This window comes from Tetrao urogallus, assembly GCF_951394365.1.
Source record: "Tetrao urogallus genome assembly, chromosome: 14".
In the NCBI taxonomy this organism is placed as follows: domain Eukaryota; kingdom Metazoa; phylum Chordata; class Aves; order Galliformes; family Phasianidae; genus Tetrao; species Tetrao urogallus.
The window spans coordinates 12621813-12636008 of NC_136827.1; the positions used below are offsets into that span (position 1 = coordinate 12621813).

Below are 14196 nucleotides of genomic sequence, written 5' to 3' on the forward strand. Positions count from 1 at the left end.
GTGAGAATGACAGAAAATGCTATGCAGCCAGCTCTTAGAGGAAACAAGGTAGACATTAGCAGCATTAGAAACCTACTTCATTTCTGCAGAAATGTCTTAGCACAAAGCAGCGTGTACAGCTGGGTTACATTAGCAGGTAAGCTTCATCCACGAGCCTCCTGGCATCAGACAGCTGAACAAAGGGGCTGAAGGTCTACAATGTCAACAGAGATGTTGATTGTAGAGTCTGTCTGTTTGGTTTTCTTTAATGGGTCAGGCAAGGTCGCTGCACATTAAGCTTGGGGTTTAAGGTCTTAAAAGCCTTGAACAGAGTGGTAGCTGTTCTTCTGGATGAAGACATTAAGCTCAGACCCAGTGCTGTCAATAGCTAGGAGTCACCTGATGGCAGGATGGGTTAGGAGTGAAGCAGAATCTCCCATTCTCCATTCAGGCCTCTTGCACAGTGTGAGCTTTTGTCGGCTTCAACAGAGGCGTGCTCACACCCTCAGGAGTCTTTGTGGCCACTAAGGTAGTGGCTTAATGAAGTCTTGGTGTAGAAACAATGCTGTCCTGTAGAATTACTCCAGGCTTTTGCAGGGGACTGGAACAAAGGTTCCTGTCTGAACTTTTGGGAGACCAGTTGGATTTCTGTGAGATGCAGGGACACAGTTGTGCTCAGCCAACCACCACCAATGCAAGAGGGGCAGCTGGTGCCCAGCTCTGCTGCGGCCTCCAGGCCTGATGCCAGCCCTGCCCGGGGCCAGGTGTCTGCCTTTCTAAAGCTCTCCCAGCACACCTCTGTCAGGAGCACAGATGTGACAAAGCTGAGGAAAGTACTGGTAGACGTAGTTATCCTATAAGCACTTGCTTTCTCACAGTCTCACTTCACAGAATCACAGAATCACAGAATTGTAGGGGTTGGAAGGGACCTCCAGAGATCATCGAGTCCAACCCCCCTGCCAAAGCAGGTTCCCTACACCAGGTCGCACAGGTCGGCATCCAGGCAGGTCTTGAACATCTCCAGAGAAGGAGACTCCACCGCCTCCCTGGGCAGCCTGTTCCAGTGCTCCGTCACCTCACTGTACAGAAGTTCTTGCGCATGTTTGTGCAGAACTTCCTATGCTGCAGTTTCCAGCCGTTTCCCCTTGTCCTGTCTCCACTCACCACTGAAAACAGTCTGGCCTCGCCATTCTGCCCCCCACACCTTAGATATTTATAGACCTGGATCAGGTCCCCTCTCAGTCTTCTCTTCTCAAGGCTGAACAGACCCAGTTCACTCAGCCTTTCCTCATAGGAGAGATGCTCCAGGCTCTTCACCATCTTCGTGGCCCTCCGCTGGACTCTTTCCAAGAGATCCTTGTCTTTTTTGTACTGGGGAGCCCAGAACTGGACACAGTACTCCAGATGAGGCCTCACCAGGGCAAAGTAGAGGGGGAGGATCACCTCCCTCGACCTGCTGGCCACGCTCTTTTTAATGCGCCCCAGTAAGCCATTGGCCTTTTTGGCTACAAGGGCACACTGCTGGCTCATGGCCAACCTGTCATCCACCATCACTTTGCTTCACTGAACTGGAATCGGCAGTGCCAGACTGAGCACTTTGTACCAGGTTAGAACAGGAGCTGGCTGATGGCCTTCCGTGGCAGTAAGACAGAGAACAGGAAGCAGGACTGGTGCTAAAGCAGCGCCGGGGAGAGCAGCCCTCACGTGTGGGGCATCTGGTACGGCCTGGTTCCACTGGGAGAGAACTTATGCCTCACAGACATGGCGTACAGCACCATTTAGAAGGATCTCTTTAGGTACATAGCACAGCCCTTTCGAACAGGAAAGAAAAAGGCTCTCAGGAAAGACTCCCCTCGGGATGGGATCGCTTGTAAAGATGAAGCCGCCATCTTGGTGAGAGGAGATCTGACGTGTGGGCGCCGCCATCTTGGGGAGGGGACTCTGAGGGTGGGCGCCGCCATCTTGGGGAGGAGACACATGAGGGGAGAGCGCCGCCATCTTGGGGAGGGACACATGAGGGAAGGGCATCAGGTTATTTATGCTTATTTATGGTTTTAACGGGACCGGCAGGGCTCCACACAGATAGCGGCGAATTGCTGCGCCAGCGATACTAAAAACATCTCTGTGCCGGCGGACACTGGCGGAAGCTGCCCCTTGCCGCCACCACTTCCGGGTGAGCGCGGTAACCCCGCCCCCTGACCCCAGTCACTTCCTTTCCAGCGGCGGCCGCCGGAGCAGACGCGCAGGTGAGCGCGGCGTTGCGGTGTATCCGCCGCCATCCTGTCTTCTCCGGTTTGCCGCGCCGTCCCTGCTCGCCTCCCGCCTTCCCCGGCTCGGGGCTGCGTGGAGCAGCGCGCTCAGTGCCGGCGAAGCGGGGCCGGCGGAGCGCGGCGTTAGGCCTCAGGCGAGCCTGGAGCTGGCGTAGCTGTGTGCCCGGAAGGGGCCGGCGTCCCATCGGGGGCAGGGGGCAGCCGGACAGAAGCGGGTTCCTCGCTCTGAAGATTGTCCTGGTTTGAGGCGGTGGCTCAGTGTTTGCTTTGATTGGTTAGCGAGGTGGATATTACTGAGTTCTATGGATGGGCGAGCTTCAGGTTTAGTTCAGGATAGTAGTTGTGGAGCCTTTCACTAAGCGTGTCAGAAAGGGAATGCAGCTTTGTTAGAGTGGCTGTGTAGGCCCCGATTTAACAATCAGGTTTAAGTGCTGCTCTCTGTAGATAGAGAACCGTCAGGCTGGAACTTTGGGATAAAAGTAGGTCATGCTTTGAGCTGATTTCCTTAATAACATTGTTACATTTTTTCCTGGTAGAAGGCCTCAGAGCTTGTTTTTGACAATAGAGTACAGTAGTAGATGTGTAGGCACCTATCCAAAAACTTGCCATGCCACGTTTGCCAGCCTCTACATTAGTGAAGTTTTCAGAGGCAGAAGCACCACTTGAGCTAGACCCAGTGGTGTGGTTAGCTGGCTTATAACACATAAGAGCCCCTGATGGTACTCAAAAGTTCTGGAGAGCAAGAGAGCTTTGTGATGGTGTCTGGATCTGTGATAAATGTGTTGTTATATGTGGTCTTGACTTCCATTAAGTCAAGTAAATGAGTGAGGGGAAGTCCGCAGTGGTGCTGGTCATCATGGAAAGGGTTTCCTCACGTTCTACTGCTGTAGTACATGCAGAAAACAGCTGAGATAAAGCAAGTCTTAGTTTCCTCTGTGAAGTGCAGCCCTGCTAAGCAGTTGTGTGCTGCATCTTACCGGTATACAGGAAAGATGCAAGTATGAAATATTTCTGCTTTTTGTTCAGAAATGGCACCTCGTAAGGGCAAGGAGAAGAAGGAAGAACAGGTCATCAGCTTGGGACCTCAGGTTGCTGAAGGCGAAAATGTGTTTGGTGTCTGCCATATCTTTGCTTCCTTCAATGATACTTTTGTCCACGTGACTGATCTCTCTGGCAAGTGAGTATTGCACACTGGTCACCTTACTGCGTACCTGGCTCCTTCACTTTTGAAAAGAGAAATTACGCTTTACAAGAAGGTCCGCAGAAATAGGTACCTGGTTCTGTCAGTACCTGGGGGCTGTTTTGCAGGAAGGAAAGGGGGACTGCTTCTTTTCTGATTAGGTTCTTTTCTTTTTGCAGGGAAACCATCTGCCGTGTGACTGGTGGCATGAAGGTGAAGGCTGACAGAGATGAGTCTTCTCCCTATGCAGCTATGCTGGCAGCCCAGGATGTCGCTCAGAGGTGCAAGGAGCTGGGCATCACTGCTCTGCACATCAAGCTGCGGGCTACTGGTGGGAATAGGTATGTCAGTGAGTGAGTTTGGTTTTGGAACTAGGCTAGATTACATCTGATCATCCTATGGTCCTTCTGTTCTTGCACTGCCAAGTTGGCAGTGTAAATGTGCCCTGTGAGTTTGGCTTTGACACAGGGTGTCTCACACTGTTTAGTGTCTGGCTGACATTGCTTTTCACTGAGCATCTGGAATCTGTTCTGAAGTGACATCTTCAGTTGGTTGGATTTGGGTGTGCTGTTATTTGTTTGTGGCAGTGGAAAGGGAGATGCTTTTAAACTTGAGGATATGTTACCATAGAGTGACAATAAAGTGTGCCTGACAGCGTGTGAATAGTTCGGGTCTGGAAGAGGAAGAAAGTGAATTTGGTATTTTGGAGTGGGGGAAGTGATTTTTTTTTTTTTTTTTTTTTTTTTTTTTTAAATGTCAGTTATTTGTTAGTTATGATTATTAGTTGTGATTCTTTTCTCTAGGACCAAGACTCCAGGTCCTGGTGCCCAGTCAGCTCTGAGAGCTCTGGCCCGATCTGGGATGAAGATCGGCCGCATTGGTGAGTAATGGAGGGCGTGATACGTAGGCACTCGTGTCTCTGTGTATCACTGTAAAGCCTTGCTGCTCCGTAAAGGTCTTGAGGGACTGTTAAGCAGTAGGAGCTCTGTGGGCATATATTACATAGGATTGTTGTGCTTGGTGTCACAGGTGGACTTGGGGCTGTTCTACTTAGCCTCTGTCGGGTGCTGTTGTAGGTGTAATTCAGTGTAAGCAAATGCATCTTCTGTAAGTGAAGGTTAACCAGAAGGTGGCGTCAGTTGACTCCAGATACCCAGCTTGTGGCTGCATAATAACCTCAGCTGTACACTGAGATGCTGGTGGGCCTCTGATGTAACTTTATTCTTTTCCAAAGCAGCAGTTTAGTTACCTAGAGGTATTGTGCTGGTCCTGGTTTAAGACTGTGACTCAGAAATAACTGAGTTCCTCGAACGATTTGAGGGAGATCACCGAACCCTGTAGGGAAGTTGTAAGGCACAGTAGCATTGGCTGCCCTTAAAATTACATCATGCACAAACTGTTTCTTTAGAAACGCTGTGGCTTCTTCATTTAACTGATTTGGGAGATGGGGGTGTTTGCATCCTAGGCATTAAAAGCCTTGGGGTTGAACTCATTTGGTGAGTTCACAGATGTCCGCCTCCTACAGACCGTTCTGCAGTGACAGGCTGCTCGAGGTGACTGCGTGGGTCGTGTGGGTTTGCCCAGTTGGTTTCTTGGAGTACCTCTGTCAGGTAACAGAGGGTTGTTTTGTCTTTTTTTCTCCCACAGAGGATGTCACCCCCATCCCCTCTGACAGTACTCGCAGAAAGGGTGGTCGCCGTGGACGTCGTCTGTAAACAGTGCTGCACCTTTTGTCATTAAAGCTCTCTTATAAACTTCGTCTGTGCGTTTGCTTACTGAATGCTGCTTGGAGGTTGAGCAGCTTTAGTTTGATTACATCCACAAACAGCTTATTCTGAATTCCCCTCTGAAGTGGGGCTTCCTGTCTGTGGTGAGGTTGTTAGTCCTGCCATAACAGAGTGCTGTGTGAATACACAGTAGGAAGGCACTGGCATTACTGCTCTCAGCTCTGCTGTTTGTATGTTTATGCTTCCAGATGTGTTTAAGAAAAGTGACTTCACTTCCTGGTCCTGCCCTGCTTCATGCACTAATGTTTACTTTCCACTAAATGTGCTGCCATCATCTGGGATTAATTAATGTCCTTTTCCACCTTTTTAAAAAGTGCTTTCCCTGGCTCTCCATGATTTGAAATCACTTGTTTTGGTTGTTTCTTTGGCTATAGTAGGATTTTGTACAAAGGGAAGACATACTGGCATGTGGTATTTGAGAAGTACAGCTTCAGATAACTGAGTTCGTTTATGCTTGTAGCATCAAGCTGACAGCTAAAATAGATTCTGCCTTTCAAGGGAGCTGAAATGATCAAGATTTCCCCCAAGAAATGATGACTTCAGCCCTCGTACAGAAGTGCCTGCTTTGACGTGGGTCAGCCTTGTGCTGTGCAGTTGCTGGGCAATGCAATGTGCAGTAGGTGGTTCAGGTTCATCTTCCTCCTCTGTAATTCCACGCTTCTCAGTGGGACTCTGGCTCGGTGGGGAGCGAGTGAGCTCACCCAGCTCTTGTGAGGTGGTTGTGCAGAAATGCTTGCGGTCGGGTTTAAGTGATGGTATTTATCAGGATTGAGGAGAACTTGGGATTCTAGCGCAGCTCCATGGCAGGTGAGCCTCAAGATCTGAGAACTTCACTGCTTTGTCGTAGGTTCTTTCCAACACCTTTGCAGCTCAAAATACTTCATGGGATTCCTTTACCTCCCCGCCTTCCTCGTTAGCAGGAAGGGTGCTGTGACTAACAGCTTTGTTGTGTTCTCAAAGCAGGCTCTGTTCTAGCAGAGCTGCCCAGCCTGAATGAGATCCAGGGTGTGTTGCTCCTGTCAAGGCTCGTCTCCAGCTCGAGCTCGAGCTCCCATGCTGTGAAAGGGGATGTATTTCACAGCAGAGGAAACGAGACCGATGTGAAGCCGTGGTGCGTCTTAGTTTTCATAGCCAGAACTACTTGGATGTTTGTGGTTTCTGAGTTAGTCGTGATCTTCTAGAGGTGTCCCTGCTGTGGAAAAGAAAGCTGTGCCTGTGAGCGAGCTAACCAGGGTTGGGTTTTCTGCAGGCTGTTGCTTAATACATGACTTCCCCTTTTTGTGGAAAAAAAGTCTTTGCCTGGGCTCGTGTTCCCAAGCCAGCATTTCTCTTGGCGCAGCCATCGTGTTTTATTTGTAATTTTATATGTGTCTGTGGAAAGCTTTAGAAATCAACTTCCCTTTCTGTCTTAACAGTGCATTATTGCAGCTATGTAAACAGCTATTTTCCTGTATTTGAAATGTTCTTTGAACTTTGCACGGAGAAAGTGCTGAAAAACCAAGAGGAGTTGAGCCAGTGTGGGGCTGAGTACAGCCCGGTGCTGCGGAGGGAGCAGGGCTGTGTTACTGCTAACACAGCTCTATTCATGGTGCCTTTTCACAGATAAACCTTGTTCTGGTGCTACTTTGTTAATGGGGCCACTTCACCGGGTGTCTCTTTGGGTAAGGCTCTTGGGGGACGTAAATGGGAGGCAGGCAGGAGTGCCGATCTCTTGGCGCAGGCAGCTTTCTCAGCCAGCTGTGCTGCCCGCGAGATGGGGGCTCTCAGAGGAATGTCAGGCTGAGACGTTCTGATGCACTGCTGAAGGTCTCTACAAATTAACAGACTTTCTGAAGGCAGAGCTGACATTTTGTGATTGATTCCAGCTCCCTGCTGCTCGGTGGGTCTGTGAGGAGCAGCTGGAAACCATGGCAGAGCACAACCACCGTGTCACATCTAATTGACCCCTGCAGGCCCAGAAAAAGAAAGGCGTCTGGTTCTTTGGTGCTTGGAGGGCATGTGAGGGGAAGCAGCTCTGTCTGCACGGCTGATCCCTCCCACGCAGAGGCTCAGGGCTGATGGGCAGCATCCCGTGTAGCTTTCCTTTATCAGAGAGCAAACTGCTGAAGAAACAGCGTAGCTCTTATGTCCAAACCCAAGGCAGGGTGAGTCCAGACCTAACGCCCCTCTTGGGGTTGCGTTTCCTCCCTGCAGGAAGGTTTGCTCTGGCTCACACAGGTGTTGAAGCTTTGCCCCCTGCAGGAAGGCGATGTGCTTTGTTGGCCCTTCATCCCCAATAGCAGGAGCTCTGCAGGGTCTGTAGCAGCCTGAGCCGCTCTCCCCCTCCCTCCCCCCCCCCCCCCCCCCCCCCCGTGCTGCTTGTTGCAGCCACAGTGCTGGGCCGTGGGCAGAGCATTCCCACTGTGCCAAACGCAATGCGGAGGTTGGGGGCTGAATGGCAAAATGTGACTCTGTGAAAACTGCTGTTATTTCTCTGCTGGTGTGACGTCTTTAGAACAGCTTCATAGATTGGTGTAAGAACTCCTAGGGAGAAATGGTGAGTGAGGAAGAGAAGGGCACGGCCGTGCGGTGGTGGGAGCGCACAGGAATGCCTTGGGCCTCCTGGAGAGGAAGGCTCACTTGGCTGGCCAGCAGGGCTCAGCTCTGTGGGTTCTGCCTCTTCCTGCCTCAGCAGAGCTGCTGCAGCCATGCGTGGTGCTGCCAGCCCTGCAAAAACACCCCAGAGCACGAGCTGATCACTGATACACATGGCAGTGTGGGTCTGTGGTCTGTGAATGCTGTGGCTTTGGCTCTGCAGCATGCTCCGTGTCGCTTTGCAGGGCGACGTGTCCTGCATGTTGCCAGGAACGTGCTGCTGTGGCCGACTTGCAGAGCAGAGGCTGTGAAGTGCAGGCTTTGCCTGGTAACAAGTGACGACAGGCAAATGCCCCCAAGGTTATTTCCTCCTCCGTGCCTGGAGGAATTGCTGTGCTCAGGTCAAGCCCTGTGGGTAACATGCAAGTCTCAACTCAGCCATAAGACTGCTCCTTATCCCAGATGTTTGGGGGGCTTGGTTTGTCCTAAAAAGACAGCTGATTCCCCCTGTACATAGCAGCATGATGTCCATTGGCAGCATAAATCAGCTGTGCTGACTGCTGCATGGCTGGAGCCTTAGTTGGGAGCAGTGTTGGGCTCAGCTCCAAGGCGCCTGTGAGCAGGACAGGGACACAACTCTGTGTCTGCTCTGCGGATGAGAGGTCCCACAGTGCTGGGTGCAAGTGCTGCCATGGGGTGCAGGAAACAGTGAAGAAAGAGGAACAGTGGTGCAAAGGTCAGTATCTTCCTGGGAAAGCCATTGACTTACTGACATAAATTTTAAATGCCACAGCCCTGTGCAAAGATGTCTTCAAAAAAACCCAAAAGAGAAAAACTTGCCCAGAGCAGAGGTTGGTGAAATCCGTGCTGCTTTCACTTGCTGAGTTCCCCTTTGCTTTTCCTGGTACCCCTTGGGCCAAGGCTGTCTGGGGGCTCACAGCCCTCTCTCCCTGCAAGGAGCTGAGCGTCAGCCAGAACTGTGCAAACCCTGTGCCCCAGCTGCTGGCTGGGCGAGGGAGGGCTGGAAATGGCACAGGGCGGTTTTATGGGCTTTTGTTGTTTTTAAATGCCGAGGGTGTGTTGCTGGTTTTGAAGATGTGAGATGTTAATGCCTTCAGAACAGGGTGCAGAGGGGTCTTGTGTGGGTCCCTGCCCCATTCTTTGTGGATGAGTCTCTGTTCCTCAAGCAGGTTTCAGCCAACAAGAGGTCTCTTTGCTGAGCAATCCCTGCAGGTGCAGGAGCTCCTGTGCTGCCCCAGGAAAGTGGATTGATTTGCTCAAGAAGCCTTCTTGTGCCTGCTCCAGCCTTAAAACTTCATGGAGCAGAGCCGGGCAGTGTGCCCGCTAACCGGTGACACCAGCAGATGCTTCCCATGACACAGGCAGCAGACCAGAGCGCGACAGCAGCAGTGCTCGGGATGGGACCTGGCATCAACTGTGGACCAGAGACGTTCGGCACAGAACTCTGCCTGGCAACAGGTGATGCAGGGCCAGCAGCCAATGGGGCTTTTTTTTTTGTCCCTCTCCCAGGGGGTGGCAGGGCGGGGGGTGCTTAGTTGGGGTATTTCCAGCAGCAGTTTGTGGGGCTCTCATTTCCCCGTCGGGCAGCAGTGGTGCAACCATGGCTGAGGAGCAGCGGGACCTCATCTCCTCCGATAGCAGCAGTGGGGTGCTCCCTGTTGGGAACAACGAGAGGTGCCACCACAGGGACATGGGTGGGGGGAGTGGGGAGCACACAGTGTGACTGTGGGGTGGAGGAGTTGTGCTGCGTGGGGCTGAGAGTGGGTACTGTGTGGCTGTGGGATCGAGGGGGTCGCAGAGCGGCTGTGGGGTGGTTGGGGCATGGCGTGGCTGTGGGGTGGGCAGGTTCGTGTCACGGTTATGGGGTGCGTGGGGGATCACTCAGCATGGCTGTGGGGCAGATATGCTCGTGTTGTGGTTATGAGTGGGTGGGGGGCACAGCCCAAATGATGGACTGCAAGCTTGGCTGTATGGAGTGGGTAGGGATGCAGCATGGCTGCAGGGTCCTGCTGGAATGCTACGGCACCCCCATGTCCCAGCCACCCTCTGTGTCCCAAACTCTTTGTGCTGGGTGTGGGGGGTGGTGGGGGGGGGTCACCTCGAACACTTCCAGCCAATCGAAAATCCCAGCAGCACTGACATCATCAGTCTCTGGGCAGACAGGCTGGCAGCATGGCCAGGTCCAGACTCTGCCGAGCAGCACCTGTAGGTGCCATATTCCATAGTGCAGGGCTGGCTCCCAGGGGCAGGACACAGCTCAGAGCCACGCCAAGGAGACATTTTCTATTTCCTTTGCCTTTCTTTGGCGTCCATGTGCAATTGCACCCTTCAGCCCTGCGCACGTGGCTGAGCCCCTCTGCTCACAGCTGTGGTTTCGGTTCCCAGTGCGTGGCAGCCACCCAAGCACTTGACGTCACGCTCATCGTTTAGAAGAGATTTGTGTTTCTCTGGGTGCACTGCTCGGAGCAGTCTGGGTTCAGTGGCACCGTGGGGCTTGGGGACCACAGGGCACCTTGTTTTGGTGTTTGGCCCCACAAGCGCTCCCTCTCCTGTCCCGCAGGTCCTCCCTTGGCCGCAGAACTGCGCTGTCGGCGGTGTCCATCCTGGTGGCCCTGCTGATCGCTGGCCAGGCCGTCACTGTCTACTATGTGTACCAGCAAAGCGGGCAGATCAGCAAGCTGACCAAGACCTCGCAGAGCCTGAAGCTGGAGTCGCTGCAGAGGAGGATGCCCACCAGTCAGTAGCATCATCAGGGCTGGGGATGGGCGCTGGGTCCTGCTAGACCACCAACCCCAGGACATACTGAGGGCTTGGTGGAAGCCAGAGCTGCCCTGCTTGGCCGTGCCCCTCACACTGCTCTGTCCTTGGCAGGCACCCAGCCAGCAAACAAGATGGCGATGTCCATGATGAACGTGCCTATGGCCATGAGGGTGCTGCCTCTTGCCCCCTCTGTTGGTAACATGGTAAGAGGTGCCCCCTCAGCAAGGGGTTGGAACAGGATCAGGATGGCCTGTGAGGTCCCTTCCAACCCAACCATTCTGTGATTTTTCTCTGCAGCCCATGGAGGCCATGAAACCCCGCAGCAACAAGACTGAGGATCAAGTCAGGCACCTGCTGCTGGTAAGCTCTCCCACCCACCTGAGCTCCACAGCTGCCCTCTGCTCTGCAGGAGGTAACGAGAGTGCATGCTTTGAGCTCCCTGGGGCTCTGTGCTGGTAGAGTTCTGGTCCCAGCAGTGCTTATAGAAGCAGTGCTCCCTCCTGCCTTATCTCCTTGTTTTCCTTTGCCATCTCTCACTGCAATGCTCGCTCTGCAGAAAGCAGACCCCAGGAAGACATTCCCAGAGCTGAACGAGGACATGCTGGGCAACATGAAGCGTCTGAAGAAGAGCATGAGTGCTATGGACTGGCAGGTGAGTGCTGGTTCTCTCCTACCCATCCCTTCCAGGAGCGAGTCCTGTTGGCGCTTGGTGGGCCGGTTGCCTGCTGGGCTCAGGACCTCTCCATATTCACCCTCTGCTTCCCTTTCCTCAGGATTTTGAGGCCTGGATGCACAAGTGGCTGCTCTTTGAAATGGCCAAAGGCCCTGAGGTGGAGGAGGAGAAGAATGCAATCCCAGCAGAGAAAGGTATCGGGGTGTGGGTGCTGCAGGTCAGGGCTGAGACTTTGGGAGCAGTGTACCCCCACAGCAGTGACACTGCTGTCCCCTGCCCTCTTTAGGGCCTCTTCTTCCTTGAGCCTCCTGCTGGAGGCCTTGGGAAACAGCCATGTCCCAAAATCCAAAGCACCACTTCCAACCCTCTCTGTCACTATCACCCGTCGGGGAGATCGTTACCCTTGGCTCTCATTAAGGTAGATGGGTTTCCCTGGGGAAATCCAATGAAGTGACACTCCTGAGCAAGGTAGCGTTTTGCTGCTGGTTTCCCTAATAGGATCTTCCACGTGCCCTGAGGTCCCAGGTGCTCACCCTGTCCCGTTTGTTTTTATTACCCTAGTGCAAACTAAGTGCCAGGCAGAGGCCAGTTTCGGTGGTGTCCATCCGGGTCGCTTCCGCCCCGAATGCGATGAGAACGGCGACTACCTGCCCAAGCAGTGCTTTGCCAGCACAGGCTACTGCTGGTGCTGCTACAAAAATGGCACCAGGATTGAGGGCACTGCCACCCGGGGAGAGCTGGACTGCTCGGGTAGGTGGCAGGAGGAGCAACAGGCAGGGAGAGAAGGGGCCCAGGGCTGGGGCAACTGAGAGCCAAGGAGGGGGCAAAATTGACCGCTCACCATCCTGGGTGAGGGATGAGGCCGTGGCACTGAGCTGCTGCTATCCCTTTGCAGCACCCACCCCGACAGAGCCTGAGGAGATGATCTTCTCCGGGGTGGACATGCTGAAAGGTAAGAAGCCCTGGGACTGATGTGCTGCAGGAGGAGCTCTGCTCTGCCAGTTCCCCACAGCAGGGCTGCTGGCAGCACGCTGATACAGGGGCACAGGGCTCTCTGGACTCAGAGCCAGCTGGTGACTCCCTCCTCTCTTCCCTTCAAATCAGCCAAGTAGAAGAGGACGCCTGTGGATGCCCATCCAGCCTTCAGCATCTCAGCCCACCTTTTTTGCTCCATTTTCCTGCTCTTACCTTGCTTTCCCAAAGACAATTAGAGATCCTGCCCTGACCTCAGTTACATCCTTTCCCCTGCTGCAGGACAGGACCTGGGGTGGACCCCAGTTGGTTGGGGCTGCAGTGTGATTGCTCCATTTACTGACCCGGGGGGTAGAGCTGGAAAATGATTTCGGCTCTGGCAGCCCCAGTTGTTTTTGCTGTTGGGACGTGAGCTGCAACTGGCACTGTGTGAGGGACACCACCTGGTTCCCAGCCTTCTCCTGTTCCCCCAGGACACCTCTCCCAGCAATGCAGAGATCACCCCTGCTGAAGAATGAGCCACTAATGCTTTCTTTCACTGAACAAACATTAAAAGCAGCAAAAGAACCTCCCTGAGCTTATCTAACCCCTGTAGGTTGGAGCCCTGTTAAGAGTACTAAACCTTTAAACCTTCCTTCATCTTTCTTGGGTTTTATTTCTGTTTTTTTTTGAAGACTGTAGTAGAGATAGATGCTCGACTTTCAGCTGAGGAACAGCCACAGGGGGCAGCAAGGGGAAGAGGAGCTCACCTTGGAGGGAGGGGGTGTTTGAGTTTTTCTGCACATATCCAATACTTCCTTTACGAATGAAATCAGAAGCTAATTATTTCAAATAAACTTTTCAATATGAAAGCCTTGTAAGCAACTCAGGTGGTGCAGAAATGCCAACTGGGTTGCAACCGTTAAAAATAAATTCAATTTCAGGGGGAAAAAAAGAAAGAAAAGGGAAGAAAACTGCTGAGCTCTGCATTCCTGTTCCTTATCATGCTACTAGCCCTAGCCAGAAGGGTCTGCTCCCTCTCCTTCCTCACCACTGACATTGCAGAAAGCAATTCAGTTCCCCCCAGGGGCTGAAAATGTGCCCAAGAGCCTGGTTTAGATGCTGGGTGCTCCCCTCCTACCTGCAGCATCCTCCGGAGTCAGCTCCTGCCCCCAGCCAGCTCAGCCCCAACCCAAAGGCCTTCCTACCCCTGTCCCTCAGATGCAGCTGAAGGAAAGTCTCACCGTTCCTCTTTTATTCTGTATTCCATAAAAAAAAAGAAACAAAAAAATGCAGCCTTGGCTGAGAACAGCTGTGGACGCAGCTGTTCAGTGCAACTCCAGGGACACAATAACTATTGCCGTCAGTGTTTGTTAGAATAAAAACTAAACCCAAAGAGCTCTCTTCCATAGGTAGTGAAAGGTCTGACACCACAAATCACAGAAGGAAAAAAGAGAGTAAAAGTTTCTCTTAAAAATATAACTCTGTGAAGAGAAAAAAGGTGGCTGGGCGTCAGTTAGGAGGAAAGCAGTTTCTGCAGGCTCTTCTCTGGTCAAACCATCTCCCTCGGTTCGGTTCTTAGTGCAGCACGTGAGCTGTCAGGGAGGGCAATAAACACAGCTCTGGGCCCCAGCAGGACAGGAGGCAGAAAGTTACGTCACTCTGCTCTAAAAGTCACAGTTAAAAGAAGATATAAATTATTATTTATAAAAGAAAAAGAAGTGGGAATTCTGCTGATGAGCTTCCTTTTCCACTCTTCTGTTTGATCTTCACCCATAAATCCTTAATCACAGGGATGCGGTACCTTTGGGGAAAGGAGTTAAGAGAATTAGGGATAGTGAAGAGAACAGCCGTACAGCTGAGCAGAGTGGAGGCAGATTCATCTGGTCCACTTCCAGATGGCCAGAACTTCACCAGCTCATCCACATGACTTTTCCAAGCTCCCTGTGGTCAGCCAGGACAGACAGACGCTGCCAGAGGCCACTTATCTCTGCTGGTGAC

At 52.5% G+C, this 14196-nt stretch overlaps 2 protein-coding genes across 2 annotated transcripts; both read left to right on the plus strand.

Annotated features, from left to right (window-relative positions):
- The first annotated feature begins 2214 nt into the window (after positions 1-2214).
- Positions 2215-5183, plus strand: RPS14 (ribosomal protein S14). Its single transcript, XM_079542632.1, has 5 exons — positions 2215-2225; positions 3276-3426; positions 3609-3770; positions 4233-4309; positions 5077-5183. Exons 2-5 carry the CDS (start codon positions 3278-3280, stop codon positions 5142-5144), a joined length of 456 nt encoding a protein of 151 aa, XP_079398758.1. The 5' UTR covers positions 2215-2225; positions 3276-3277; the 3' UTR covers positions 5145-5183.
- Positions 5184-9411: 4228 nt separating this feature from the next.
- CD74 (CD74 molecule) lies at positions 9412-12216 on the plus strand (the record flags this gene model as incomplete). Its single annotated transcript, XM_079542262.1, has 8 exons — positions 9412-9485; positions 10372-10547; positions 10683-10774; positions 10869-10931; positions 11128-11223; positions 11345-11438; positions 11806-11994; positions 12140-12216. The coding sequence occupies 8 exons, from the start codon at positions 9412-9414 to the stop codon at positions 12214-12216; spliced, it is 861 nt and encodes a 286-aa protein (XP_079398388.1).
- Between the last annotated feature and the right edge of the window lie 1980 nt (positions 12217-14196).